The sequence below is a fragment of the Vigna unguiculata genome, chromosome 11 (genome assembly GCF_004118075.2).
Source record: "Vigna unguiculata cultivar IT97K-499-35 chromosome 11, ASM411807v1, whole genome shotgun sequence".
Classification (NCBI taxonomy): domain Eukaryota; kingdom Viridiplantae; phylum Streptophyta; class Magnoliopsida; order Fabales; family Fabaceae; genus Vigna; species Vigna unguiculata.
Window position 1 is genome coordinate 34,841,135 of NC_040289.1, and position 18,058 is coordinate 34,859,192.

Here is an 18,058-nt window from a genome sequence, read left to right on the forward strand (position 1 = left end):
CCAGAAGTAAAGAAGAGAGTGTGTTAGTAAAATAGAAGAGTGTAGTATCGACCCTATAAGCCCAAGAGATGAAGCCCAAGCCGGAGATAGAGCCCAGATATAAAAAATGGATGCCACTCGTCAGCAATATAAGAAAATTCTTGGCGTTAATACAAACATATTATACTTCCTAAAGTTGAATTATCTCGAGGAACAAGTCAGAAACGACCTATAAGAAATACTATGCATTGTGCTATAAGGAAGCACAACAAAACGAAATATTAGATTCCGTAATTTGATGATTAAGTGTAATTTACCTGCCGGTTGACCGTGTAAAACATTACCTAATTCTCTTCGATTAAAATAACAAACCGATTCATAGACTATTAAAGGCTTAGACAAAACACTGATTTTAGATTTCTTGACCATGTCCTTCAATAGAAAGTTAACACTATTTCACAGCAGTGTAAGTAAATTTTAATTTTGAGTCTTTCATACTACCATGTAGAATGAAATGGTAGAAACAATAGAACCATAGTTTCGGGGTAAAGCGAATGATAATTTTTTAAACGAAAGACTTAAAATTAAGAGTCAAAATTACCTATGCTTACACACTAAAACTTGGGTAAAAATATCAAATGACTACCTTATTTCAATCATAAAAATACCATGACTAGGATCCAATAAATAACTTCCCTCTTCTCCGAAGCCAATCTAAAACCGTTTATAAAATACATTTTTTTTTCGATTGAACAGACATTGAAACACTTACGCTCTTTCCATTTACTGCACAAAACTGTTCTTCGCCGTAGCCTAATAATGACCTAAAATCAAACAGTAAGGCCTTGTGGGGCACCAGCTACAGGTGCCTTGGGCTTTGGTTTTTCCACCACAATTGCCTGCGTGGTCAACACCATTCCAGCAACTGAAGCAGCATTCTGTAACGCACACCTTGTAACCTTGGCAGGGTCGATAACTCCTGCATCTACTAAATTCTCATACCTGTCTGCCATAGCATTGTAACCAACCTCCCATTCACCATTCTTTATCTTCTCCACAACAACTTCACCTTCTATTCCAGCATTTTGAGCAATCAATGCAGCAGGTGCTACCAGAGCCTATACATGTAAAGGCAGAAGGATCAGTATTCATACTATTTTTTAGATTTATATCAGGGTATCACATGACATATTAAGCTTATTCAGATTATAAATATAATACAAGATACATTTGTTCAAATGCATATAAGGAGAAAAGATAAATTTATCTCGAGTTATTATGTAGAAACCATTTTCCACTTGAGGCATCCTGAGATGTGAAGGGATTTCAACAAGTATCTCAACTAATAAGTTTCCGGTGGAATGGGATTGTAGCTTGCAGTTATTGCGGAACGTCTTGTGAAAGCAATAATTACAACATACTGGTCAAAGAAAGTGCAAATTTTTAAAGAATGTGCAAGTTGATAATTATTCTTACCTTTTGCACAATATCAGCTCCTAGCCTTTCGTCTGCATCCTCAAGCCTGTCCTTGATTGCTGGGACATGAGTTGAGAGATGAACCAATGCAGTGCCTCCACCAGGGACAATACCTTCCTCAATGGCAGCAAAAGTTGCATTCTTCGCATCCTCAATTCGTAGCTTTCGATCCTCAAGTTCAGTTTCTGTAGCAGCACCAACCTTGACGACTGCAACTCCACCAGACAATTTAGCTATCCTCTCGGCCAGTTTTTCAGAATCATACACTGAGTCCGTCTCTGACAGCTCCTTCTTTATCTGAGCAATTCTCGCTTGCAACTCATCCTTTGTTGCCGCATCAGCAATGATGGTAGTAGAATCCTTGGTCACGGTCACTTTCCGAGCCAAACCAAGCTGCTCCACTGTGGTATTTTCAATAAGCAGTCCCAAATCTGTCGCTTGGAACTCAGCACCTAGCAGTTCAACGTACACAGTTGTCAACAAAGTATCTCATGAAAAAAGCAAATTAAATACAATAATACTACAAAATGATACTTTGACAACAAATTTATGTTTCCTCCTTAAAGACATACTTTATTATAGACATCGAAACTGTGTCAGTTCCTACTTATAGAATAAACTTTGAAAATGAATTATAATAATACTTCTAACATGAACAGCATTAACAAAAAATCCACACTAGCCACAAAATAACGTCTGTGCTCAGACATTATCCAACTACAAACTTAGAACATATGTACGTTCACATACCAGTCATTATAGCAATGTCTTGAAGGAGGGCCTTTCGCCGCTCACCAAAGCCAGGAGCTTTGATGGCAGCAACGTTAAGGATACCACGCAGCTTATTCACAACAAGTGTGGCCAAAGCCTCACCGGTGACATCCTCAGCAATGATAAGCAAAGGAGCTCTCAATTGAGTGGTTTTCTCCAACAATGGAATTATGTCTTTTATTGCTGAAATCTTCTGGTCCGTAACCAACACTCTCACATTCTCAAATTCAACAATCAACTTCTCAGGGTTTGTAACGAATTGAGGTGAGATATACCCTCTGTCAATCTACAAGATTAAAGCCGTACAATTAGACTCATAAACAAAACAAAACTTTGGCTCTATTTAGATAAACTTAACAAAAGAAACATCAGTTAAACTTATGTTTCTCAAATTATAGAAAAGCTAAATAAGAGGGCTTCAATAGATTAAAGAGTATAAATTGATTTTAACTTATGAAAGAAATAAAATTCATGTTGTCTTCTTTTTTTTTTACAAGTACTTGTTGAAAAGTTTATCTTATATTGTCATTATTCTGCATAGAAGTCGCACCTCCATTCCTTCTTCAACTTCAACCGTCGTCTCAAATGAAGATGAAGACTCAATGGACAAAACACCATCAGGTCCAACCTTATCAATTGCTTCCGCAATCATTTGCCCAATCAACTCATCATTCCCGGCAGAAATAGATGCAACAGCTGCCATAACACCAACAGAACACATAAATAAGAGCTCTTAAAGCAGCATCTACCTAGCAACAACATAAGCAATACCAATATTAGAACAATACCTTTGATATCATCTCCACCTTTGACCGGCCTTGCTTTCTTCTCCAACTCCTCCACCAATCCCAGCACAGTTTTGTCAATTCCTCTTTTAAGAGACACAGGATTAGCCCCAGAAGTCACACTGAGAAGCCCCAGCTTAATAATTTCGCGAGCAAGAACCGAAGCGGTGGTTGTTCCATCACCCGCAGAGTCATTGGTCTTACTAGCAACCTTAATTGACATTTTCACAATCGTTAGTCTTACTAGCCACCTTAATTAACATTATTCCAAAAAATCTAAAAACACCACCAACAACAAAAACAACCATAACATTCACGAACCTCTCTAATAAGAGCTGCACCAGCATTCTCCATGGGATCGGGAAGCTCAATAGCACGAGCAATGGTCACACCATCGTTAACCACTTTTGGACTTCCAAACTCATCCAACACAACATTTCTCCCTAAAAAAATTCCAAGCAATGAAATAATCATTAATCTCTGTTCTACATAACAAAACAAATCTGGGATTTACAAAAAAGCCACCTCTCGGCCCAAGAGTGAGCCCAACGGCGTCGGCGAGCTTGTCAATGCCGGCCTGCATAGCGGCCCGGGAACTCTGGTCGAACGCAATCTCCTTCGCGGAGGCCTTCACTGCGAAACGTTTATTCGGTTGCCGGTAATTCACTCTTCCGTTCTGGTTCACTCTTCGGGCCAGAGACTATAAAAGAAGAAAAGAAAACCGAAACCGATTAATTACACACACAAACAGAGATGAGCAAAAAATCTTGGATGTTAATTGTTACGAGGAAAGTGGAATTGAGTTGAATTTGGAGAAGGAACCTGGCGGTTAGGAGAACGTAGAATAGAAGCTGAAGAGAGAGCATTTGCAGAGGCCATGGTGTGGAGTGAAAGGAAATGGATAAGGGAGTGGTAACTCTAATACACTGAAACAGAAGGAAGAAGATTAGGGTTTGGGCTTTTATGGAGAGGGTTGGGGTTCTAGAAAATTCCACCTATTCCAGAACCGTTGAGGAGGCTCTTGTGAATGCAAATTGCAACTTTGTATTTGTCGCTTACTATTATTAACTGCACCAGGTAAGAAAAGAAAACCATTTCCTAAATATAAAATCGACTTTATGAATGAAATACTATATTATAAACAATTTTATTTGTTCGAATTAGGATTTTTAACTGCGTGAAATGTAATTTGTTAAGTAATTATTGTTTGATTAAAGTTTAATATGTGTACCCGGTCTATAAATTATGAAGTTGTTACAGTTTTGTTTGTTAATTGGTTAATACAATTGTATTATTTTGTATTTTACTTAATTCACATTTTAAATAGAGATAAGTTCTTCCGAATGCTATATATGTTGTTTTAGAATCATAATCGTCATCATAAAAAAGTTCACTTTGAATTATAATAAAATAAAAGTAACGTAAATAATAATATTATAAAAAAATGTGATAATAATAATAATAATTAAAAATATTGTAATAGAACGGGATAGGCTTAATCTTGCTGTTTTACTAAATACATAATTTCTGAAGCATTTTCTTTGATAGAATCAGAGTTAACATTGTTGGAGATTAAGAAAGATGCATATTTATTTTCTGTAAATGTGGCGCACTAAGAGAATCATGTTACCTTATGATTAGAAGAGACTCTGGTAGTTTTGTATAAAGATTAAACATTAAAATTAAGCTTTTGCAAAATTATTGGTTAAGATTTCTAATGACAAGAATAATATTATTAAGGCTACAAGAAGAAAAATGTGTTGGGATAAATGGGTGGAAACAAATATATCCTATTAAGATAGGTGATAAGCTTCAAAGAAAAAGTTAAAATCGTGTATTATCCTTACCAATAATTCTTATTTATTTAATGTTAATACAGTTTCTATAATATCATAACAACTAATATGTTATAAATGTTAACGTTGTAACTAAGTTATCTAATAATAACATAATAGTAACTATATAATTATAAACAATTTTCCACTAATAATAAACAACATTCTATCAATAAATTCTAAATATTCTACTAAATCAAATATATTTACATCCCCTCCAATTGATGCTTTTAAATCAACAAGCAACAAATTACTAATCAAGAAACCATGATATTGACAACATAAAGGATTTGGTGAATATATCAAGTTAAACTAATGTAGATACATGAGACAAAGTGATAATTTGATAGTCATATTTCCTGATTGAGTGACAATATCATTATGTGATTCGGTCTTTCATGGTATACATGATTTGCTGCAATTTGTATAGCAATTGTGTTATAAACATGAAGTGAAGTTGTTGTTTATAAGAAACCAAGTTCTGAAAGAAGTCCATCTAACCAAATAATATTAGAACATAATGGAAATATTGCTTGATATTCTACTTCATTAAAAGATTTAGAGACATGGTTTTGTTTCTTAGAATTCCAAAAGATAATAAAATTACCTAAAAACATGCACCAACCAATAGTAGTTTTCTTGTGTCATGTCATCCAGCTTAATAAGCATCAATGTAGGCTTTAAGGTCTGATGATACACTAGTAGGTAAGAAAAGATCATGACTGGTAGTGTCAAGTAGATATCTAATAATATAGTGTACTATTGAGAGATGCAAGTGCTTAGAAGTTAGCATGAATTTGCTAACCGTATGGACAACAAAAGAAATGTTAAGTTTGGTGACAGTTAGGTAGATAAAATTACAACTGACTTCTGGTAAAAAGTAGGGTCTAGTAGAAGTTCCTCTTCAATTAGTCTTAAATATATTTCTATTGATTCACATAGCCTTTTTTTTCTAAAATGTACTTTTTAATCCTAAGAAGTAAGTAACTTGGTCAAGATCTTTCATGTTGAAAGTATTAGTTTCTTGATTATAGAGATAGCCTATTGATATGATATGGTAACTATATAAAATCATCCACATAAACAAACAATATGACAATTCCTTTTTGTGATTTTTTGTATAAAAAGTGACATATCACACTTGCTTTGTATGAATGAAAAACCAAGCAATGTGGTATGAAACTTTCCAAACCTTAAACCATATTGTAGATGCTTGTTTCAAACCATATAATGAATGCTTCAATTTGTAAATGTTATTAAGTAAAGATTAAAGCTTACCCTTAGGAAGTGTGATGTAAACTTCCTATATGAGGTAACCATGGAGGAATACATTCTTAACATCCATCTGATATATTTGCAAAGATTTAGAAACAACAATGTAGTAATAGTATGTACAGTTAGCCACATGTACAAAAGTCAACTCATATATATAGTCAATGCCAAATTCTTGGCTATATCTAAGAACAACCAATCTAGTGTCAAAGATAAAGGACAAGAAAAATCATATTTTTGTGGAGGTTTGTGAATACAAGTACTACAACATATAAGATCTTATTGATAGTAAAACATTGGATTAAAAATCAAAGATAGATCAAAAGGAGGTCTATGAGGTAATGTAATAGTTGAATGTCATTTAGACAACAAGGTAGGTTTTGGTGTTGGTTTTCTTACAGAAGTGCTTGAAAATAATGACAACATAGAAATTTAAGAAGAGATGTTGCTTGTGTTAGTTGGAATGTTATATCTACTTAAAATATTACATTTCTAGAAACTTGGAGCCTTTATAGATTAGGATCATAAAATAGAAAACCTTTTTTATTGCTTGAATAACCAACAAAAGCACATATAAGAAATTGAGTGCCTAGTTCAGTCAGGTGGAAGGAGATGGACATAACAGACACAACTAAAAGTGTGAAGATTGGATAAATGGATGTATATTCTAATAATCAGGAGAAGAGAGAATAACTGTTTAATGGTGAAGATGACAAAAATTAATAAGGCAGAGGGTTGTGGATAATGTTTCACACCAAAATCAAGGTTGTACAAAAGATTCCAATAGAATAGTTCTTACAACATCAGGAAGATGATGATTTTTTTTTTCAACTAATACATTTTGTTAAGTTGTAGAAGGATAAGAACTTCGAGATAAAATACCATTTTCTTGTAAGAACTTTTGGAATAAATTGGAAGTGTATTCTTCCCCCATTATCAAAACGCAAAATTTTAATTTAGAACGAAACTTGAGTCTTAACATAGGCGTGAAAAAAAATATGAATGTAGTGAATGCTTCATCTTTAGATTTTAAAAAATTGACCCATGTAAACTGACTATGGTGATTAATAAAATTTATAAAATATTTGTAATTAGAATGAGTTATAATATGTAATATCCTCCATAAATCACTATTAATCATATCAAAATGTTGATTTTCATTTGATTGATGAATCAAAAATGGAAAAACTTTACTTTTACCAAGTTTGCACGAAAGACAATCCAATTGAACAACACTAAGAGATGGTGAAATGTTATTACCAAAAACACCAGATTTTAGTAAGTCATGAAGAACATATGACTTTTAGTGACAATGATGTTTATGCCTCTTTTGAAAATTAACTTTAGCATAATTATACAAGACAAAAGGTAAGAAAGAACGTGGAGACAATGGAGAAAGGCATCCCACTTTAGCCCCATTCATTATTATCTTCCTTGGTTATTGATCTTGCATATGATAACTAGATTTTGAGAAAGGCTCAGAGAAATAAAATCTTTAGTTAAGGATGAGAAAATAACACGAATTGTTGTGATTAGTAAATTATTGTCATTTGTAGAGGTTTGTAAGAGTATCACTAATGTTGGCCACAGTGGCGGATCTTCGACCAATATTTTGGGGGTGCCAAATTTTTTATTGAATTACTCTTTTGGTCTATTTTTTGTTAAAAAACGTCAAGTTGGTTTTCTAATTTTTTTTAGTCTCAATTTGGTCTGATTTTTTTAAAAATTGATGCAATTTATTTATTTTCGTTCAATTTCTTGAAGCAGAACAATGATTTTTCATCATGTCAGTTACACCAACAAAGCAAATCATTCTTATTCAAAACTTCAATTTTAATTAAAAAAACTTTGATCTGATTCAGAAAATTTAACGAAAAATGACAAAATTGCATCATTTTTTCAAAAACCGAGATCAAATTGAGACTAAAAAAACTTTCACATTTTTAACGAAACAAAAGTAATTTCAAAATATTTATATAAATTGGTAAAAACATTGTTTTTACTTTTTTAAAGATAATAAAAAGTAATAAAATTATAATTATTGTTATCATTATAATTATAAAATAAATATAAATAATTTTTATAATTTTACTATAATTAATTTTCATTTATAATGGTTAAGTTTCAAATAAAAATAGTCAAATAAAAAAATAATTAAATTAAATAAGTGATCACTTAAAAGATAATGTTAATAAATTAATTAGTTTTATTTTAAAAATATTAAAAAGGTAAAATTGAAAATGTGAAAAAAAAATAATAGAAATATATTAAATATAAATATGTACAAAAATTTAAAACATCAAATATATTAAAAATATTAATTTTTAAATATATATTTAAAATTACATATTAATTAAATTATGTAGATCTAAAAATTTTGGGGGCCCATGACCCCTATATCCTTTCAAGTCCGCTTCTGGTTAACCATATGATTGGATGCCCTAAAATCAAAATGTAACTTCCATATTTTTAAAATACTACATTATTTATTTTTTACCTTAAAAATAAGATTTGGCCTTTACTCTTCTGATTAAGTTCATATAAAAGAATGTTTCATGTATTATCTAATAAAGTACGAACAATAAAAAAATAAATCAAGTACTTTCTAAGAAATATTGTAACTAAGTAAAATAAAAATAATAATAAAAATAAATAATAAAAAAGAAACAAAAAAGGAAAATATGTTTTAATATATATATATATATATATATATATATATATAATTATTTTGAAAAAAAATACTCCGAGTGATAAGAAGAAAAAATAAAAACAGAAAAGAAAAAGAAAGAGATAAGATAAAATAGGATAAGACTTAATTAATTGAATGTAATCATGATTAGGTATAAAGTGGACACATTCTTAACTTATAAAAGGATTAAGTGAAAGAGAATATGTGAAGAAATAAAAAAGGAATAATTTGAAGCAAGCGATAGCCAAAATTTTCAACTTTTAAAAACTATTGCTAGTTTGTCCTTCAATTAATAAGATAAGGGGAATGATGTTTTTGTATGTTAATCTGAATAAATTCATGTGTTTTATTAAGTATTTATTTATTTTTAATTATATATTATTTTATTTACTATGTTTTAAATTATTTTTAATTATTATGCTTTTTATTTATTTATATTTATATTATTTAGTTTATCTTTAGTATAGTTACACATTGAAAATATTTATTTAACTTAATTTATATTTGGTTATAAATTGATCTTATTTATTTATTTTATTTTATCTTCATTAATGTACACTTTTTTTATTTAACACACTGATCACCGGTCTGATTTATTTATTTAATTTAATTTATCTTCAGTTACTCACTTAATTATTTCTTTTAATTTGTCTAGGGTTTATATCCATTTATGCACTAATATACTTATTTATTTTTTTCATTTATTTCTAGTTATACACTCGTCCTTTATATTAATTTGTATTTTTGTTATTATATTTATTAGAACATTCTAGTCCATATATATTTATTTATTAAAATTTATGTTTTGAATCTTATTTTATTTGATCATTATTTTATAATTTGAAATTAGTCCCCTTCCAACATTTTGGACTAATTTAGTATCCCATCTTTAAAAGTGTGTGAATTTAATCATTTTAACAAAATTTTGTTAAGTTTATTTCACGTGTCAAACACATATTTTAACTAACATTGAAATAAAAATATATCAAGCAATATAAACACCTCAAATGGTATCATAAAACACATTTGAAATCTTAATAAACTTAATAAAATTTGGTTAAAAGAATTAAATCCACGCATTTCTAAAGTTGGGACTAGGCCAAAATTTCAAAGAGAGACTAATTTAAATTTTCACTAAAAGTTAAGGGACCAAAAATATATTTAACCAAAAAAATAAAAATAAAGTAAAAGTAAACATTATTTTATTCAGTAAACTTAGGTAAAAGAAAGTTAGTTATATGTTTTTATTGTTATTTTATACTATTCGTATTTGTCTTAGTGGTGTATATATTATTGGTCAAGAAAAATGACAAAGTTTAATAGTCATCACATTTTATGATATTTGAAAAATGTCCAAGAGTATGTCAATTAAGAAAAAGCCTTATGTTTGGTTTCAATGACTTGAGATAAAACCAATGTAAAAGCATTTGTATTTGGGAAGTCATAGTTTGGTACACTACAAATAGGGACCATGGTGGGGGTATAAGGAAATTTGTACCAAGTACGTGAATATCTAGATAATTCAGAATAACGACTTGGATTAGGATATCCACAGGCTAAACATAGGACTATCTGATACTTGCTTAGGATCGTCAAAGTTAGGTAATGAATATTTATATATCTTTTTTGGACCAATAAATGATTGATATTCTCAGGAAAGAAATAATTATGATTGTACCAATGATCTTATGATAAATACTCAACTACCCAATCACTTCCCTAGTAATTTTTAATGTTCATGATGGATCATCAGAAGTGGAATATGGGTTTGTATGTCTGATAAAATGAGATTAAATCTTCCGGTTGTAGGTCCAATTCTTGGCCCCTAATATCTATATTGTTTGTTAAGTCTTTTAAGATTGATATTTAATGTTTACAAAGACCTTGTTCTTTACACATGTACCTATTGTACAAGTAGAAAAAGAATCTACATAATAAGAGTTGTTAGGAAAATTGTTGGGAGATCTTCTGGAGATTAACTCATGGATAATTTATATTAATATTATTAAGAGATATTAAATATATAGACAATCTTCTATTCCGATATAGATATCTTAATATTATACAAAATATATATTTTTGCAATATTTTACCAACAATTAAATAAATGTAAAATATTGATATATATATATATATATATATATATATATATATGAATATGAAGTTATGTTATTATTAATATTCTCTCTAGAAAAATCTTATTATAAAAAAAATTAATTCCATTTTTTATCAAATAATTATTATTTATATAATAGTCGGGGCATTACATAAAATATAAAGATAACATGAATTAGAAGGTTTACTTTAAACTCTTAAAGCAAAAGAGCTTAAGTTTTCATTTGTTGGACCATTTTCGAGGTCAGGTTTGTATAGGAGCATGAACATTTTGAATGACAAAGCCACGAGCAATAGAAGAACAAATAAGTTATAAAAGTTGTTTAATTTTTCTTAGGAAGTATCATCCTCTAAGTATGCCTTGGGCAACATAAGCAAAATAAGTAAGGTAGATTTTTGTTAGTCTATTTGTGCTTGGGTTAGACATTATTCTTCACGAAGAAGCTCATAAAGGGATGCATTCAAGGTGGGACCAATAGTCCTATTTATGAGATTAGATAGAAGACCCCTAAAATCACATTTCAATTTCGTAAGAAATTGATCTATTTGAGTAGTTTCATGAATTTTTTTTTACTGCAATTTGATTTTCAGCAAACAAATCCTCATAATCATCCTTTTGTTTCTTTCTCAAGAGTATAACTTGTACCACGAGTATGACCCCAAAGACCTTCACCATAAACAAAGATCTTAAACTAGAATGCCCAAGATGGATAACTTTAGTAGTAAGACGACCGCACATGACATCATACTTTTCAGTAGACATGAGGCTAAGAATAAAACACTAGGAAGAAATCATAGAACAAGACTATGGCAAACTAGATTAAAAAAATAAGAGACTAACAATTTAGCATAAATATGGTAGGATCGCAACCTAATTTGATATTGTTCTTATCTAAAAAAGAGGGTAGATCTCCCGAGGTGGAGAGAGAGAATCTCCAAGGAAGTTGAACTCCAATCATGAGAAGGAACTACCCACAAATTCTCTAATGCTCAAGTTGGTAAGAGCACAAGAAAACTTATGAATATAGAAGTGAGTATGAGAATTGACTTAATACCTTATGTGGGATGAATATGTATTTATAGGATTTTGGGCCTTTCAAGAAAGGTTGAAAATATAATTAAAATAAGCATGAGATATAGTAGATTTAAAGGTGTCAAAGTGAGCCAATTCAACTCACACGGGTTGAATCACCACAGGTTAAGTTAACAATGAATTAGCTCAACCTGACTCACATTTTTATGAGACAAATGTTTTTTAACCCGACTCAACCAACCCACCCCGGATTAGTTGGTTAGTGGGTTGACTCACTTAAAGATGTTTTGTTCGTTCAATTTATTTTATATATTTATTGTAGTACAATCTAAGTGGATTGATTCGATTCATTGTTTTATAGAAGTACAATTGATAAGTGTAAAAAATACTAATTTTCATGTTTGATTGAACCTTTTAATTGTATCCATTCATGTGTTTTGTGGAAAGACTTAGGATATTTTTAGGTTTCTTTTTAAGATATGTATACTTTATCTTTTTCTCGAGATTATTGTATAGGAAAGTGAAGGATTGGAGAAGAAGAGTCAAGACCTTATCACCCAACGAGAATGTCTTGTCAGCCAGCAAGATTGCTAGGTCGCCCAACGAGAATGTCATCTCGCCTAGCGAGAAGACAATTTCTAAAGTGGTTAAAGTTTCGAAAGTTACACAAAACAAAAAGTTCTGGTGTGTGGGAACGCAACAGAGACAGAAAAACACAGGAAAGGCTACCCTAGGGCAAGAATAATTCAAATTCCTTCATTCATTCCATCAATTTCATCCAACTTTTGTGCTCTAGATGATTAGGAGTGACTACACTCCTTTTTCATTGGGGTTAGATGTAATGAATTTGTACTCTTTGTAATTTTCCTATGCAATATAATCTCTATCTTTGTTCATATGTTTTATCTCAATTATTCATGTGCATAATGGAAATCTTTGCTATTTGGTTATATCTAATCATTGAAAAACAAATTGGAACTTAACCTTTGATAGAACAACCATAAGATTGGGTTTAAGGAATAAACGTAATCTCTAGGTCATTCTAGACATTGTATCTTATTGCAAGTCTTGTGTTAAAATAGTTAAGGAATTAATGTTTTGACACATTGACTTAGAACTTGCCTCTAAGGAATTAGGGCTAATATGCTTATTATGTGGATGTTTGAGCAAGATAAAGATATTGTGTAGGAAATATTGCATTATTATGGTTATCCAACCTTAGTGAAGCCTACCCTAAATTATTTTATAACTTTATTGTTTAGTAATTTTGTATGTTTATCTTGTGAATTAAATCAACCATTAATGTTGCCACCATTGCTAAAATCAATAAATAATTATAATTAGACGAACAAACATAAATCCCTTAGGAAAACGATACTTGGAGTTCCATTTTAATACTTGTAACAGATTGATACACTTGCCAAAGAGTTAACAATCAAAGTGTTAACCTATTTTTCCAAGTGCTATTATAAAGATAATAGTTAAAAATTAAACGGTAAACCTACATAATTTAACGAACAAATAAATTAAACATTTAACTATTAAAACATTATTGAATAACATTGTAGTATTTAAAAAGATCAACTTGTCAACTTAAGATAGTAAATAATTATAACAAAAAAGTCGTGAAAAAGTGATAAAAAATTACTAAAGAGTTGTTGTTGGTGGGTTGTGGGTTAACCCACATTTAACCTGGCTCAAACTCATAATGAGCTACATTGACTCTCCATTATGACATTTTTAAGTATGTTATTGAATACCTGCAAAAGATATCATCATTCAGTTATAATTAATATCTTTTATATATATATATATATATATATATATATATTATATATATATATATCCAATTTATTTGGATAAATAGATAAGTAATTTGTCATAAATATTTGGTTATAATTATATCTCTTAATTTTGAAGAATTATCATTTAAATAATGATAATACAATATGTATGATATATAACATTAATACGTTATAAATGTTAATCCTTTGACAAATAATATAGTTGTGTTGACTTAAAATAACTTTTAAATATATGAAAAAGGAGTAGAAGTCACAAAGGACTTCAATTCTAGATAAAAGAAACAAAAACTTCAATTAGCTTTAATCTTCATTTTTTTATTTGAAATAAGGTCGTACATGAATGACATGAATTTAATGCATTTTTATTTAAAAAATATACATTTTGAGAATTCTGATTTAAATAATGATGATACAATATGTGTGATATATAACAATTAATACGTTATAAATGTTAATCCTTTGACAAATAGTATAGTCGTGTTGAATTAAAATAACTTTTTATATAAATGAAAAAGTAGTATAAGTCACACAGGACTTCAATTGAACAAAGAACTTCAATTAGCTTTAATCTTCATTTTTTTATTTGAAATAAAGTCATATAGGAATGCCATGAATTAATGCATTTTTATTTAAAAAATACATTTTGAGAATTCTCATTTAAATAATGATAATACAATATGTATGATATATTACAATTAATATGTTATAAATGTTAGTCCTTGGACAAATAGTATAGTAGTGTTGACTTAAAATAACTTTTATATTAATGAAGAAGTAGTAGAGGTCACAAAAGACTTCAATTGTAGGTAAAAGAAACATAAAACTTCAATTAGCTTTAATCTTCATTTTTTTTATTTGAAATAAAGTCGTATAGGAATGACATAAATTTAATGTATTTTTATTCTAAAAATACATTTCGAGAATTCTCATTTAAATAATGATAATACAATATGCGTAATATATAACAATTAATACATTATAAATATTAATCATTTGACAAATTGTATAGTCGTGTTGAATTAAAATAAATTTTATATAAATGAAAAAGTAGTATAAATTACAAAGGACTTCAATTGATTATAAAGAAAAAAATAACTTCAATTAGCTTTAATCTTTATATTTTTTTTATTTGAAATAAAGTCGTATAGGAATGACATAAATTAAAGTATTTTTATTTAAAAAATACATTTAGAGAATTCTCATTATAATACAATATATATATATATATATATATATATATATATATATATATGATATATTACAATTAATACTTTATAAATGTTAATCCTTCGACAAATAATATAGTCGTGTTGCCTTAAAATAAATTTTATATAAATGAAAAAGTAGTATAAGTTACAAAGGACTTCAAATGCATATAAAAGAAAAAAAAGAATTTTAATTACCTTTAATCTTCATTTTTTTATTTGAAATAAAGTCGCATAGGAATAACATGAATTAATGCATTTTTATTTAAAAAATACATTTAGAGAATTCTCATTTAAATAATGATAATACAATATATATATATATATATATATATATATATATATATATATTATAATTAATACATTATAAATGTTAATCCTTTCATAAATAATATAGTCGTGTTGACTTAAAATAACTTTTATATAAACGAAGAACTTCAATTACAAATAAAAGAAAAAAAAATTTAATCTTGATTTTTTTTAACTTAAAATAAAGTCGTATGGGAATAACATAAATTTAATGCATTTTTATTTAAAAAATACATTTCAAAAATTCTAATTTAAATAATGATAATATAATATGTATGATATACATTAATATGTTATAAATGTTAATCTTTTGACAAATAATATAGTCGTATTGACTTAAAATAACTTTGATATTAAAGAAGAAGCAGTAGACGTCACATAGAATTTCAATTACATATGAAAGAAACAAAGAATTTTAATTAGCTTTAATCTTATTTTCTATTTGAAATAAAGTTGTATAGGAATGACATGATTTAATGATTTTTATTTAAAATATACATTTCGATTTAAAATAAAATTATGTCAACCTTTCATAACTCTAATCCAAATCAAAATGCATTGAAGTAATGTATTTTGATTAATTATTTGTATTCAAATTGTTATAATTTTTGTTTGAGACATCTTGCACCTTTATGAAATGTCATTGCTAATAATAAAAGGGTTCCAAATAATTATATTGTTGTTGCACGTTCTTCATGGATGATTTAAAGAGCCTCATGTCACGGTGGTTTAAGTACAACATGATTATTGTATACAGAAATTTTGTGGATAAATAGAAAAAAAAAATACTATATATTTAATATAAAAATATATATTAAATGATGGAGTCAAACTAAGTAAAATAAAATACATTTTTCCATGGGTTTCAAAAGGACAACATCCTTTCACAACCCTACTAAATGGAAGATAAAACATCTAATCCTAAAATGAATTTTCCTCTAAAATTCAACCTGTAACAAGTAAAATATTGTAAGAATTAATATTATATTATTCCTTCATAAGGTTATACTATTAGAAATTCTCATATTATATGATATTTTTCTTGCAAATTTGTAAAAAAATTTACAAAAAAAGACTTTTTACTACCATTTTTTCTAAGATTTTTAATTGGCAGGTAATTTTTTCGTGGTAATCATTTCCTACAAAATTATAAAATTTGCAAGTATTTCTTACAAAATTTGTTGCGAAAAGTGTTTTTTACAACATATTTTACAATAAAATTGGTAACAATTTCTTGCAAATTTTTTTTCACAACAAAATTTGTAAGTGTTTTTTACGAAAAAATTTTGAAAACAAAATTGACAAGAAATATGAGTTTTTTTATATTTAACACAACTTTTATAAACAATATTAATCCCTTTAATTGATTTTTTTTTAAAATACAACATATAAGTATTATTTTACATTTAAAGCAATTAGCAGTCAGTTTTATCACGTTAAAATATTTATCTATGTATACATGTTCACATTGAAACATATGTATACTCCACATTCATATGTTTTTGAACGTTTTTTCTGTATTGCCAAATCATGAATGCAATAAGGGAGAATAACCATACACCTCATATACATGAATTCTTAAATACTTTAGTATTATACTTTTTCAATTATAATTATAATTTTATCTTTATAATTGTTTAATCAAAGTTTACATTAAATTTAAACTTATGTTAGAGTTCGGGTCTCGAGATCCCAAGTCTAACAATAGAATTTTTGTCGATAATCGTAGGCTTCCACTTCTAAATGACGGAAAACTATAATCATGAAAGAAAGGTTATTTAGGTGGTCTAATGCATATTTTTATATGGGACAATAACATTTTGACTACTAATTTTAACAACTTTCTCTTACAATTTTAGGTAACATTTTTTAAGTGGTTCTCTGTTTTTTCATTTTTTTTATTTTCAATATTTTAAAACCACTTAAAAGACACCACACCATGTTGTAAGAGAAAATAGTTAAAATTTAGTAGTCAAAAAATCATTTTTGTTTTTTATGTGAAAACTAGAAGCAGGAAGTGTTATGAAACGGTTTCTTTGTGAGTTCTTATATGTTCCATGCTCATGAGTTGTCAACTTGATTTGTTACAGTGCCTAAAGAGAAGACAACTAAGATGCTTTAAGGAGCAACGTTTAAAACTTAGATTGAACCACCAGTGCAGAGAAGACAACTAAGCTTCGTGTGTTTCAAACGTTTTAAGTTCTAAACTTGAGTGCTGTAAAACTCACATTGCTTACTTGTCATGTATTTTTACCTGCACTTTCCACAAAAAGTTAATGCAGCTTCTAAAAATGCACCAACTTTCCTTCAAATACCACCAAACATGGGATTAAAATGATTGAATTTGAAACCTTGAATAACACTAAAAATGCTCATTTTGCTCAGGCTTTCTCGGGCGTTACAAAATGAGGCATTGAATGTTTTATCACATTCAGTCACAAGCCAAAAATTCAAGCTCAGATTATGCTTAAACCTTCCCAATTTGAAACTTAAGGTAAAAGAAATATGATCTGCTGAACTGTACGTCAAAGAGAAAAGAAAGTTGTATTAAATTAAAAACAGTTCCTTATTTGTTAAAACAGTACTGTCATATGGTAACTCATGTTAACTTTTAATATAAATCTTTATTACATATATAAATTACCAAAGTGAATCCTGATCCTAATTGAGAATAAAAAAATTATTTAAAGAACTACATCTAAAATCTGTCCATTTAAGCAACCATCCAAAACAGAAGAGTCTATCAATTAATAGGAATAACTCTACATTTTTTACAAAATTTCT

General features: G+C 28.5%; 1 protein-coding gene across 1 annotated transcript; it reads right to left on the reverse strand.

The window, feature by feature from the left end:
- Window positions 1–517: 517 nt before the first annotated feature.
- Window positions 518–4,056, reverse strand: LOC114169471 (ruBisCO large subunit-binding protein subunit alpha). The gene is made up of 8 exons (XM_028054631.1): window positions 3,834–4,056; window positions 3,537–3,711; window positions 3,333–3,454; window positions 3,015–3,222; window positions 2,777–2,922; window positions 2,206–2,512; window positions 1,456–1,907; window positions 518–1,097 (listed from the first exon to the last, which is right to left on the reverse strand). Exons 1-8 carry the CDS (start codon window positions 3,888–3,890, stop codon window positions 810–812), a joined length of 1,755 nt encoding a protein of 584 aa, XP_027910432.1. The 5' UTR covers window positions 3,891–4,056; the 3' UTR covers window positions 518–809.
- Between the last annotated feature and the right edge of the window lie 14,002 nt (window positions 4,057–18,058).